Source organism: Hyla sarda, chromosome 2 (genome assembly GCF_029499605.1).
Source record: "Hyla sarda isolate aHylSar1 chromosome 2, aHylSar1.hap1, whole genome shotgun sequence".
NCBI lineage: Eukaryota > Metazoa > Chordata > Amphibia > Anura > Hylidae > Hyla > Hyla sarda.
This window is the reverse complement of record NC_079190.1, coordinates 15379177-15393400: the sequence shown is the minus strand read 5'-3', so window position 1 is coordinate 15393400 and position 14224 is coordinate 15379177. Positions and strand designations below refer to the sequence as shown.

General features: G+C 43.5%; 1 protein-coding gene across 5 annotated transcripts in view; it reads left to right on the top strand.

Moving 5' to 3' along the window:
- Positions 1-12894, top strand: part of P2RY6 (pyrimidinergic receptor P2Y6) — a 110421-nt gene extending 97527 nt beyond the window's left edge. For 4 of the 5 annotated variants that reach the window (XM_056561225.1, XM_056561226.1, XM_056561224.1 and 1 more), the window contains exon 2: positions 6614-12894. In XM_056561225.1, coding sequence (XP_056417200.1) covers positions 6651-7634 — 984 coding nt within the window. In that variant the 5' untranslated portion in view covers positions 6614-6650 and the 3' untranslated portion in view covers positions 7635-12894. Of the gene's footprint in view, positions 1-5051; positions 5143-6613 lie in introns of those variants that run through there. The other variant, XM_056561227.1, reaches the window with a different exon arrangement.
- Positions 12895-14224: the final 1330 nt, after the last annotated feature.

Genomic DNA, 14224 nt, shown 5'->3' with positions numbered 1-14224 from the left:
CAGCGGCGCAGTGGCCCTTTAAATCGCAGAGACCCGGCGCGCGCGCGCCCTAGGGAGCGGGGCCGCGCGCGCCGGGACAGAACAGACGGGGAGCGAGTCAGGTAGGGGAGCCGGGGTGCGCATCGCGAGCGGGCGCTACCCGCATCGCGAATCGCATCCCGGCTGGCAGCAGGATCGCAGCGCCCCGGGTCAGAGGACGTGACCGGAGCGCTGCAGCGGAGGGGGAGAAGCGAGCGCTCCGGGGAGGAGCGGGAACCCGGAGCGCTCGGCGTAACAGGAGCAGTATTATAGTAGTTATATTCTTGTATATAGGAGCAGTATTATAGTAGTTATATTCTTGTATATAGGAGCAGTATTATAGTAGTTATATTCTTGTATATAGGAGGCAGTATTATAGTAGTTATATTCTTGTATATAGGAGCAGTATTATAGTAGTTATATTCTTGTATATAGGAGCAGTATTATAGTAGATATATTCTTGTATATAGGAGCAGTGTTATAGTAGTTATATTCTTGTATATAGGAGCAGTATTATAGTAGATATATTCTTTTATATAGGAGGCAGTATTATAGTAGTTATATTCTTGTATATAGGAGGCAGTATTATAGTAGTTATATTCTTGTACATAGGAGCAGTATTATAGTAGTTATATTCTTGTATATAGGAGGCAGTGTTATAGTAGTTATATTCTTGTATATAGGAGCAGTATTATAGTAGAAATATTCTTGTATATAGGAGGCAGTGTTATAGTAGTTATATTCTTGTATATAGGAGCAGTATTATAGTAGTTATATTCTTGTATATAGGAGGCAGTGTTATAGTAGTTATATTCTTGTATATAGGAGCAGTATTATAGTAGATATATTCTTGTATATAGGAGCAATATTGTAGTAGTTATATTCTTGTATATAGGAGCAGTATTATAGTAGTTATATTCTTGTACATAGGAGCAGTATTATAGTAGTTATATTCTTGTATTTAGGAGCAGTATTATAGTAGTTATATTCTTGTATATAGGAGGCAGTATTATAGTAGTTATATTCTTGTATATAGGAGCAGTATTATAGTAGTTATATTCTTGTACATAGGAGCAGTATTATAGTAGTTATATTCTTGTATATAGGAGCAGTATTATAGTAGTTATAGTCTTGTATATAGGAGCAGTATTATAGTACTTATAGTCTTGTATATAGGAGCAGTATTATAGTAGTTATATTCTTGTATATAGGAGCAGTATTATAGTAGTTATAGTCTTGTATATAGGAGCAGTATTATAGTACTTATAGTCTTGTATATAGGAGCAGTATTATAGTAGTTATAGTCTTGTATATAGGAGCAGTATTATAGTACTTATAGTCTTGTATATAGGAGCAGTAATATAGTAGTTATATTCTTGTATATAGGAGCAGTATTATAGTAGTTATATTCTTGTATATAGAAGCAGTATTATAGTAGTTATATTCTTGTATATAGGAGCTGTCACGATCCCGGCTGGTAGGAGGTGGATCCTCTGTGCCAGAGAGGGATTGGCGAGGACCGTGCTAGTGGACCAGTTCTAAGTCACTACAGGTTTTCACCAGAGCCCGCCGCAAAGCGGGATGGTCTTGCTGCGGCGGTAGTGACCAGGTCGTATCCACTAGCAACGGCTCAACCTCTCTGACTGCTGAAGATAGGCGCGGTACAAGGGAGTAGACAAAGGCAAGGTCGGACGTAGCAGAAGGTCGGGGCAGGCAGCAAGGATCGTAGTCAGGGGCAACGGCAGGAGGTCTGGAACACGGGCTAGGAACAAACAAGGGAACGCTTTCACTAGGCACAAGGGCAACAAGATCCGGCAAGGGAGTGCAGGGGAAGTGAGGTATAAGTAGGGAGTGCACAGGTGGAAACTAATTAAGCTAATTGGGAAGATTGGGCCAGGCACCATCATTGGTGCACTGGCCCTTTAAATCGCAGAGACCCGGCGCGCGCGCGCCCTAGGGAGCGGGGCCGCGCGCGCCGGGACAGGACCGACGGAGAGCGAGTCAGGTACGGGGACCGGGGTGCGCATCGCGAGCGGGCGCCACCCGCATCGCGAATCGCATCCCGGCTGGAGGCGGGACCGCAGCGCACCCGGTCAGTGGATCTGACCGGGGCGCTGCCACAACGAGGATGAGGCGAGCGATCCGGGGAGGAACGGGGACCCGGAGCGCTCGGCGTAACAGTACCCCCCCCCCCTTGGGTCTCCCCCTCTTCTTGGGGCCAAAGAACCTGAGGAAAAAAAACTCAATTTTTCCGTGATGAGGTCCGATGCACATTAGGAGGGGTTCCGTGCGGTAACGCACGAGACAGTCCAATTTTTCATTGTAAACACAATTGATGTAGAGGGGTCTGGCGAGACTGGTCACAGGGACGTTGAACCTGTTGATGAGAGAGGCCAAAAAAAAATTTCCTGCAGATCCGGAATCCAAGAAGGCCATAGTAGAGAAGGTAGAGGCAGATATCCGCACAGGCACAGTAAGGCGTGGAGAAGCAGAGTTGACATCAAGAACTGTGTCACCTTTGTGCGGAGTCAGCGTACGTCTTTCCAGGCGGGGAGGACGGATAGGACAATCCTTCAGGAAGTGTTCGGTACCGGCATAGTACAGGCAAAGATTCTCCATGCGGCGTCGTGTCCTCTCTAGAGGTGTCAAGCGAGACCGGTCAACTTGCATAGCCTCCGCGGCGGGAAGCACAGGAACGGATTGCAGAGGACCAAAGGAGAGAGGAGCCGGGGAGAAAAAACGCCTCGTGCGAACAAAGTCCATATCCAGGCGGAGCTCCAGACGCCATCCGGAAGAACGCATGTCAATGCGAGTGGCAAGATGAATGAGTTCATGTAGGTTAGCAGGAGTTTCTCGTGCGGCCAGAACATCTTTAATGTTGCTGGATAGGCCTTTTTTAAAGGTCGCGCAGAGAACCTCACTATTCCAGGACAACTCGGAAGCAAGAGCACGGAACTGAATGGCGTACTCGCCAACGGAAGAAACACCCTGGGACAGGTTCAGCAGGGCAGTCTCGGCAGAAGAAGCTCGGGCAGGCTCCTCGAAGACACCACGGACCTCAGCGAAGAAGGACTGGACTGTGGCTGTGGCAGGATCATTACGGTCCCAGAGTGGTGTGGCCCCAGACAAGGCCTTTCCAGAAAGGAGACCACGGCAGAGTCTAGAGTCCTCATCAAATTTGTCCGGCAGGGACAAGCAGGGGTTAGGAGCGGCCGGTTGCTGCGGAGGAGTTGCAGGAGCCGGCGGAGGAGATGGTTGTTGCAGTTGCAGCTGCTGTGACAGTGACAGCAGCTGCTGTAACTGTGACTTCAGTTGCTGTGTCACGGTGGACAAGTATGCCAGCTGGTGATTTTGTTGGGTGATCATCGTGGAAATGTCGGCAAGACTTGACAGCGGCACCTCAGCGGAATCCATGGCCGGACGCTGCGGAGGAGTTGCAGGAGACGGCGGAGGAGATGGTTGTTGCAGTTGCAGTTGCTGTGTCAGTGACAGCAGCTGCTGTAACTGTGACTTCAGTTGCTGTTTCACGGAGGACAAGTATGCCAGCTGGTGATTTTGTTGGGTGATCATCGTGAAAATGTCGGCAAGACTTGACAGCGGCACCTCAGCGGAATCCATGGCCGGATCTACTGTCACGATCCCGGCTGGTAGGAGGTGGATCCTCTGTGCCAGAGAGGGATTGGCGAGGACCGTGCTAGTGGACCGGTTCTAAGTCACTACAGGTTTTCACCAGAGCCCGCCGCAAAGCGGGATGGTCTTGCTGCGGCGGTAGTGACCAGGTCGTATCCACTAGCAACGGCTCAACCTCTCTGACTGCTGAAGATAGGCGCGGTACAAGGGAGTAGACAAAGGCAAGGTCGGACGTAGCAGAAGGTCGGGGCAGGCAGCAAGGATCGTAGTCAGGGGCAACGGCAGGAGGTCTGGAACACGGGCTAGGAACAAACAAGGGAACGCTTTCACTAGGCACAAGGGCAACAAGATCCGGCAAGGGAGTGCAGGGGAAGTGAGGTATAAGTAGGGAGTGCACAGGTGGAAACTAATTAAGCTAATTGGGAAGATTGGGCCAGGCACCATCATTGGTGCACTGGCCCTTTAAATCGCAGAGACCCGGCGCGCGCGCGCCCTAGGGAGCGGGGCCGCGCGCGCCGGGACAGGACCGACGGAGAGCGAGTCAGGTACGGGGACCGGGGTGCGCATCGCGAGCGGGCGCCACCCGCATCGCGAATCGCATCCCGGCTGGAGGCGGGACCGCAGCGCACCCGGTCAGTGGATCTGACCGGGGCGCTGCCACAACGAGGATGAGGCGAGCGCTCCGGGGAGGAACGGGGACCCGGAGCGCTCGGCGTAACAGGAGCAGTATTATAGTAGTTATATTCTTGTATATAGGAGCAGTATTATAGTAGTTATATTCTTGTACATAGAAGCAGTATTATAGTAGTTATATTCTTGTATATAGGAGCAGTATTATAGTAGTTATAGTCTTGTATATAGGAGCAGTATTATAGTACTTATAGTCTTGTATATAGGAGCAGTATTATAGTAGTTATATTCTTGTATATAGGAGCAGTATTATAGTACTTATAGTCTTGTATATAGGAGCAGTCATATAGTAGTTATATTCTTGTATATAGGAGCAGTATTATAGTAGTTATATTCTTGTACATAGAAGCAGTATTATAGTAGTTATATTCTTGTATATAGAAGCAGTATTATAGTAGTTATATTCTTTTATAAAGGAGGCAGTATTATTGTTGGTACATTTTGGTATTTTTCCTTGCAACTTTCTGACTGTAGTTATAGTAGAAAGGGCGGCTCTGAAACTCAGACTGTAGCTCATGTTAATATCGGACAATCTAAGATGAACATTTATGGGAAGATGAAACCTTTGGTTTTAACACGTGAAACCGACAGTGACTGTACGCTGAGAACTGCATTTCGAAACACAACATCTGTTATTTGTACATTTCTCTTCAAACTCATTAAAAAGGGGAAGTTTGACCCATTATCACTGAATTAGCGTCCTCACATTTCTTATTCTGGTCTATATCACTTTTCCGGGTGGTAGAAACTGAGGAGCCACAGCTTTCACAAAAGGGTTAATGCTTATGGGGCAAGAAGAACCAGGTATATGTAAAAAATTTTAGTTATTTTTTGTTTTATCATCTATTCGAGGCCCGTGTATACTGGCGACATTGCAGCATTAGGTATCTGTGTGTAGGAGAGTAGTGAACCTACTGTACTGCCTGTTTCCATATCTACTGTATGGTCCTAACCAAAGTGCCTCCAGCTGTTGCAAAACTACAACTCCCAGCATGCCCGGACAGCCTTTGGCTGTCCGGGCATGCTGGGAGTTGTAGTTTTGCAACAGCTGGAGGCACACTGGTTGGAAAACGCTTTGCTATAGTGTATAATAATCCAAATTCTTCTTTTTTTATTGGCTTGATGATGAGTTGAACTGCAAAACAGGGATCAGTAGACCCAGATTCTCCCATTAGGTCTTGAAAAGTGATATTATTTAGTTAAAAAAAAGATAGAAAAAATGAATATACTGTATGCAAGTTGTGTGTTTTCTTGCCACTTGCACAAGTCTTTTGACTACGTGGACACTTGCAGCACCTAGTGGAGAACAGAGAAACTACAATATACTTATCTAAGAAGTTTTACCTGCAAAAAAATAAATAAAAGTTTTATTCAATTGCTGTTGTTGAGATGATTTTGCAGCTTTTTTTTTTACCCTCTATATTTATTATGAGCTTCGTGACCACTGGACCCCAGGCAACAAGAACGCTTTGTATAAAGTTTATCGAACCTCTAGTAGATTTTTTTTTTATTTTAAACAATCTTCCCCCATGGGATAGTCTATGTAAATCCTAACATATTTGTATATCACTAAATTGTCCAAAAAACTGCTCTAAGGTCTTGACCACTAGGTGTCTCGCTTCTCTGTCGTTCACTGTCAGTTGTTAGGGGAAATCTGTCTCTAGTAACAGAGACAGCAGCAAAGTATTTAGCATGTGCTAGGTGCAGGGTAGAAAGAGAGAACTACCCTAGGCTATGTGCATGAAAAGCTGAGGCTTTCACTCTCTTCCATAGGATCTGTACTGTCCATGAATTGTCAATCAAGACTTCCCTCTCATCAAGCTCATTCAGCAGCATAGTGCTTAGTGTAACTGCTTCCTTGCTGTTCTGCAGCCGTTTCTTTCCTTTTTTGCTCACATTACATTTGCAAAGCCAGTGCATTAGTAAGTCTTATTCCTTCCACATCCCATCTATATTAGTATACTTTGTAAATCATTTCCCACCACAGTGCCGGCCTGTGTAGTCCAGTGTGTCACGTCTTAGCAAGATGAATAGGTGTGGTGCTATGATTGGCCAGGAAAGCAAGGGAGGAAGTAACCGTGTGTGTACTACTGGCATAAAGTCAAGCTCTCGAAAGAAAGAGAAATAGCTGTGAACCATGGAGGGGACTCTCTGGGGCTCAATAACAGAGAATGCCCAAATATAACCATCTTAAGGGTTTATGTAACAAAACCAGACAGGTGTTGAACATTCTTTGAAAGGTATGCTTAAAGTCTTGTCTTCTCTTTGCTTCCAGATTCTGAAGTAACCATGTGATCACCTAAACCTGAAGAATGGATAACGTGACGTCAGTCCCCATTGGGAAGAATTCATGTACCTTCCATGAGGAGTTTAAGCAGATCCTCCTTCCTGTGGTCTACTCTGTGGTCTTGGTCTTCGGTCTACCCCTCAATTTTATCATTATCCTTCAAGTATGTCTCGCGAGAAAGGCCCTCACCCGCACTGCCATCTATACCCTGAATTTAGCCGTGGCTGACTTCCTCTACGTGTGCTCCCTCCCTCTCCTCATATATAACTATGTCCAGCATGACTACTGGCCATTTGGGGACTTCACTTGCCGATTCGTCCGGTTCCAGTTCTACACCAACCTTCATGGAAGTATCTTGTTTCTCACCTGTATGAGCTTTCAGAGATACCTAGGCATCTGCCACCCCTTATCTGTCTGGCACAAAAAGAGGGGCAAAAAGTTCACGTGGGTGGTCTGTGGGATAGTCTGGTTTATTGTCATTGTCCAGTGTATACCCACCTTCCTTTTTGCTTCTACCGGGACCCAGAGGAATCGGACAGTTTGCTATGACTTGAGCCCCCCAGCCTTATCCTCTCAGTATTTTCCATATGGGATAACATTGACTTTTACTGGCTTCTTGATCCCTTTCATTGCCATTTTATGTTGTTATTGTGCCATGACCAAAATCCTCTGCCAGAAGGATGACCTTGCCGATGTAGTGGCACGTCGTAGGAAGGACAAAGCCATCCGTACAATCATCATTGTGGTCCTGGTCTTTGCCATAAGCTTCTTTCCTTTCCATCTCACCAAAACCATCTATTTGGTTGTTCGTTCCAAGTCTGGGGTCCCATGTTTGACGTTGCAGACTTTTGCCATTGTGTATAAATGCACGAGGCCCTTTGCAAGCATGAACAGCGTTCTCGACCCCATCTTGTTCTATTTTACCCAGCAAAAATTCAGGCAAAGCACCAAATTATTAGTTAAAAGGGTCACCACCAAATGGAAGACTGAAGCAACCATCGCTCAATAATGACACAACTGCAAACCTAAGATTGAGAGCAACCTATTAGAAATCCACAAAGGAAAGATGGCACAAATGTATATCAGTCTTAATGGAGATGGGACAATAGCCAAAATATGTGCATTTGTGGCCAAGAACTGCCTGTAGAAACCATACAGTAACACTGAAAAATGGGAGTCGAAGATTATACAATGTGTAGAAAGAAACTTAAATGGGTTCTTCGGGGATGTTTTATTTTGCTATTGTCCCAGCCTGCTTAAAAAAATCAGGGGATCAGGATGCCCCATCTCTGACCGGTCTCCGTGGAAAATCTCCTTAACTGGAGGCCGCCAGAGCTGTAGATGTGACATCATTGGCTGCAGCAGCGATTGGTGAGCAACACTGTCAGTTCTGGGGCACCCAGATAATGGAGCTTCAAGGCAGCAGAGGAACGGGAGTTAAAGCTTTTATAATTTTTTTGGGCAGGCTGGCCTAAAAAAATTTCAATGGACAACCCCTTTAATGTGATAGCGAAAATCTTGCATTTGATTGGAGATTCAAGTTTGGTAGCAGGGTAGACACCATTCTCATATCATGGAAAGAAAATAGGGCCCAGTCTTTATCCATAACTGAAGGGAAATGAAGATGAGCAGAAAAAAGGGGATGGCCATGGGGTCAAAACTCACTTATGTCCTCTGTTTGTATCTCACAATAACATTCAGTGCCAACAATGTTTTCTCTGTGTGGCAAGGACAGGTAACAATACTAAAAACATTGATACACACATAATATGAAACTTATCCAAAAATTATATGGATTCTGTGTTTAGGTCAGAAACACGGACATTTCAGACAGCTTTTCTTTTTTTTTTTTTTATGTCACCGGAGAACTCTCTTGCCACAGAGTGGAAACCATATTGAAACCACAATTGATTTCTGCAGGGTGGGGTGTACAATGTACATAAGGTTATGGGCAAACATGTAAATAAAAACCGAAAATGTGAATTAAATAAACTCTAGGTCTCTGGTTATAGAAGTTTAATACGTAGTTTTTTTAAAGCGACAATATTGTGGATCGTAATGTGAATTGCAGCAATGAGTAAATCCATTAAAGGGGTACCCCACTGCCCCAGCATGCAGAATGTTTAGTTCAGAATGCTGGGTGCAGCGGTCGTGACGTCACGGCCGCGCCCCTTATGACGCCACACCCCCTCAATGCAAGTCTATGGGAGGGGGCATGACGTCCGATGTCACGACCCAGTCTTGATCCATAATTGAAGGGAAATGAAGATGAGCAGAAAAAGGGGATGGCTATGGGGTCATAACTCACCCCTGACTGCTGAATTAATGTTATGGGCACCATAAATTTATGACAAATGCTATGACTCTGAGAAGAGATGTTGTGGTGAGTAGGGTAAGGGGGTACATCTTGAGACCTTCGCTTTAGGCTCCAGAAGGAGCGATTTTTACCCTGGCTGCACTGATGAATACATACAGATATGTAGTTATATACTTGCTCACTGCTAAGTGAATATGCCCCACTGTATCTTGTCAGAGTATCAAAGGTTATTGACCGAATCTTATATACTGAGACCAATATTACCAGTATACAAAGGACAAATACTACTGCCACATCATGACCACTATCACTACCACATCATAAGGACTAATACCACTACACTGCTACTAAATACAATCTACTATATAAAGACTGATACCCCTCCCCCCATACAGTGCCTATATAGTGGTAGATACAATCTCTACACAGTTGCTGCAGACCATATAAGTGATTACAGTGCAGTTACATCCTGTGACTTACAGGTGACGTCTTTTCTGAAAGGACTAACTCATCCGGACTAACTCATCTCCACAGAACCTGCCAGACAAACATTTTCCTCTTTTTTTCTCCAGCACCTCCTCAACTTCTTATAAACTTTGCATATGTATTGCCACACACAATAATAGTGCCAGCTTTGTTCCCCATATAGTAGTTAGGCCTTCTCTTGGCCCCAATATAGTAGTTAAAGGGGTACTCCATGTGGAAAAAAAAATTTTTTAGGTCTTTATAAGTCAACTAGTGCCAGAAAGTTAACCCCTTAAGGAACCGGGGTTTTTCTGTTTTTGCATTTTCATTTTTTCCTCCTTACTTTTAAAAAATCATAACTCTTCCAATTTTGCACTGAAAAATCCATATGATGGCTTATCATTTGCGCCACCAATTCTAGTTTGTAATGATATCAGTCATTTTACCCCAAAATCTACGGTGAAACGGAAAAAAAAATCATTGTGAGACAAAATAGAAAAAAAAAACACAATTTTGTAACTTTTGGGGACTTCTGTTTCTACACAGTACATTTTTCGGTAAAAATGACACCTTCTCTTTATTCTGTAGGTCCATGCGATTAAAATGATCCCCTACTTATATAGGTTTGATTTTGTTGTACTTCTGGAAAAAATCATAACTTCATGCAGGAAAATGAATACGTTTAATAATGTCATCTTCTGACCCCTATAACTTTTTTATTTTTCCGCGTATGGGGCAGTATGAGGGCTCATTTTTTGCGCTGTGATCTGAACCATTTACCATTTTTACATTGATAGGACTTATTGATCACTTTTTATTCATTTTTTCACGATATAAAAAGTGACCAAAAATACGCTATTTTGGACTTTGGAATTTGTTTAATTAACATATTTTTATGATTTGGCATTTCCACACACGGCAATACCACATATGTTTATTTTTTTTACACTGGGTTTTTTTATGGGAAAAGGGGGGTGATTCAAACTTTTATTAGGAAAGGGGTTAAATGATCTTTATTCACTTTTTTTCCCCACTTTTTTTGGCAATGTTATAGTTTCCATAGGGACCTATAACACTGCACACACTGATCTTTTACATTAATCACTAGTTTCTCATAGGAAACCAGTGATCGATGATTCTGCTGCTTGACTGCTCATGCCTGGATCTCAGGCATTTAGCAGTCATTCGGCGATCGGACAGCATGGAGGCAGGTAGGGACCCTCCGGCTGTAATGTAAGCTGTTCTGGAGGCCACGATTTCGCTGCGGCGATCCCAAACAGCTCCCTGAACTAACCGGCATGGTTTTACTTTCACTTTAGACACGGCATTCAACTTTGAACGCCGGGTCTAAAGGGTTAATAGTGCACGGCACCGCAATTAGTGCTGCGCGCTATTAGCCGTGGCCCCGCGTTATAGAACGGGAGCGGACTCATGATGTACCGGTATGTCATGGGTCCTTAAGAGGTTAAACAGATTTGTAAATGACTTCTATTAAAAAATTCTTTTCTTTTTGAATTTCTTTTTTGTCTTGTCCACAGTGCTCTCTGCTGACCCCTGATGCCCGTATCAGGAACTGTCCAGAGCAGCATATGTTTGCTATGGGGATTTTCTCCTGCTCTGGACAGTTCCTGATACGGGCATCAGGTGTCAGCAGAGAGCACTGTGGACAAGACAAGAAAGAAATTCAAAAAGAAAAAGAATTTCCTCGGTAGCATACAACTGCTAAAAAGTACTGGAAGGGTAAAGATTTTTTAATAGAAGTAATTTACAAATCTGTTTAACTTTCTGGCACCAGTTCATAAAAAAAAAAGTTTTCCACCGGAGTACCCCTTTAAGCCCCCCCCCTGTGCACCATTTCCCAACAGTTCCTCTGTGTCCTCCACGTACTCTGCTTTGATCCTCTCTGAGCTTCCAGTGTTGGTAAGGTGGTACAGAGACGCTGCCTGCACTGGAAATCCCCGTCAGCCTCTGTTTTTTCAACCGTGTGTGTGTCTTAAAGGCACAGACACAGTTGAAAGCTGCAGTTGCCCAGGGATCTGGGATATGTGTCCTGGATTCCAGGCCCTGTATTGTGAATCCTTTAGGAATTCTATTATGTGCATTCTTTAGCGTGCATTCTATTATGTGCATTCTTTAGCGTGCATTCTATTATGTGCATTCTTTAGTGTGTAATGTGAATACTTTAGTGTGCATTCTATGATGTGAATATTTTAGTGACCATTCTATTATGTGCATTCTTTAGTGTGCATTCTACGTTGTGCATTCGATGATGAGCATTCTTTATTGTAAAATATTATTTTGTGCATATTTTGTGTATTCTATTATGTGCATTGTATTGTGTGCATTCTATCATGTGATTTTTTTTAATGTGCATTCTATTGTGTGCATTCTTTTTGTGTGCATGTGTGTTCTATAATGTACATTCTATTGTGTGCATTCTTTTGTGTGCTTTCTATTGTGTACATTATTTAGGGTGCATTCTTTAAAGAGGTACTCTGCTGCTTAGCGTTTGCAACAACTGTTCCGAACGCTGGAGCCAGCGCCGGGAGCTTGTGATGTCATAGCCCTGCCCCCTCATGACATCACGCTCCGCCCCCTCAATGCAAGTCTATGTCCCATAGACTTGCATTGATGGGACGGGGTGTGATGAAATGAGGGGGGGTGGCTATGACATTACAAGCTCAGAGCTCCAGCATACGGAACAGTTTGTTCCAGATGATGAGCACCTTTAAGGGCCTTTCTAGGACTTTCATACTGATGTTCTGTCCTTAGAACAGGTAATTAGAAGGTAGATAGGTAGGTGTCTAATTCCCAGTAATACCGGGCAAAACCGATATAAAATCTTTGTAACTGTGTGAAATAGACAATTAATTAGATGTGGCGCTGAAATTTCATATTTCCCCCCAAGCAAGTATATAGATTTTTGTAATGTTTTGTAGGCCAAATTGTAGATAAATGAAGTTGTATAAAATGCAGTCATTCTCCTTTGTTATAATGTGACAGTATTGTGATCTGTAAATTATGTTCTTATCAGTAAATTCTATACTGCACAGATATATTACCTTACAGTACTTATTATAGAGGTGGGTCATACCACTACTATGGGTCTAAATGAAGGAAAGGTTTAGCACTGAGTAACATTACACAGTAATAACTTTTGGGGAAGGATGCTTTTTATTTTGTTATGCCCTACTATAAAGATATAACACAATTGCAAAAAAGGGGACCGCTATGGGGTCAAAACTTACCCTGACAATCAGAGAATGAGGCTACCAATGCTGTTTCCTAAGCTCCTTTATTTATGTGCAAATGTGACGTACACCTATTATATGTACAGTGAATATACAGAATCGGTAACATTGGTATCCCCTGTTTTGGTATCAAATGTAAAATGTGAATTTTGTTTCTGGATTGTAAATATTATGGATATATTCTGTAAATATATTGTTACACAAACTGGATCTCAGAATAAAAATAAAGTATGTAAGTATGTACAGTAATTGTGGATTATTATAATTGTCAGATATTTTGTAAATTATAGTGGTCTTACCATTACCTATTCCCATCAGAGAGGTCAGTCTTCATTATAATGAATACGAGATACAGAAGAGCAAAATGGGCGCTGTCAGAATCAAAATTTTTTTATCTGTTGTATCTCTTTCTAATATACTTCATAAAAATGCTTTACCACTAGAGGTCCCCATACTATCTGGGACATAATCCTGTCCAGCTTCAGCATCATCTTTGTCCCGGCTGAAGCACAGGCTGGGACAAAGTCCAGTAAGTGAGGGCGAGACTAGCACTCCTCTGTGCTCACTCCTGTCCTATCAGACTGCAGCCCGAAAACAGAGAGGAGGGGGTTACAGAGCAGCCTGCAGTGATTGGATAAAGAGACCTTGCAGAGCAGACTCAGGGAGCAAGTTAATGAATGGTGATTGAGGATGGACTTTTCTTAGACACACCCATTCCTGAGCAGTAGTTGTCAGACTGAGTGAGCAGCAGAACAGAGGGATTTGTGAGCCAAATACAGAAGCTGGACATGTAAAGTGCATTAGTTTTTCTGTGATATGACAGTTATGTTTTAACTATGTGCATACACCTCTCTGCTGGGAACAGGTAACTGGACACCCCCATTTTGGGGTATGGTTGGGTCTCAATAGTTAAATCCCATTATTCCAACATTTATGACATATATATACATCAAAGGTTCCTGAGTTGGTTTGGGAAAGTACTGACTCTTAATAAAGAGAATAAGCTAGTGTACAGTGTTGCTCCATGAGAAAAAAGTATGCAAACTAGCCAACCTGCTGATGGAAGAAGCACAATTCTCTAGTGTCACCTGTAGTTAACCTTTAAGCCAATGTCCGAGCCTTGAAACATGATTATGGGTTTTGGCCAAACCAGATTCTAATCCAAAAGGAAGAGATCCCACTCTCAGTAGACCTCTATCTGTAGACCCCTATCTGTAGACCATTCTTAGTAGACCCCTATCTGTAGACCACTCTCAGTAGACCCTAATTGTAGACCCTCACAGTAGACCCCTTTTTGTAGACCCCTATCAGTAGACCCCTATCTGTAGACCCCTATCAGTAGACCCCTATCTGTAGACCCCTATCTGTAGACCACTCTCAGTAGACCTCTATCTGTAGACCACTTTCAGTAGACCCCTATCAGTAGACCCCTATATGTAGACCACTCTCTGTAGACCTCTATCTGTAGACCCCTATCTGTAGACCACTCTTAGTAGACCCCTATCTGTAGACCACTCTCAGTAGACCCTAATTGTAGACCCTCACAGTAGACCCCTTTTTTTAGAC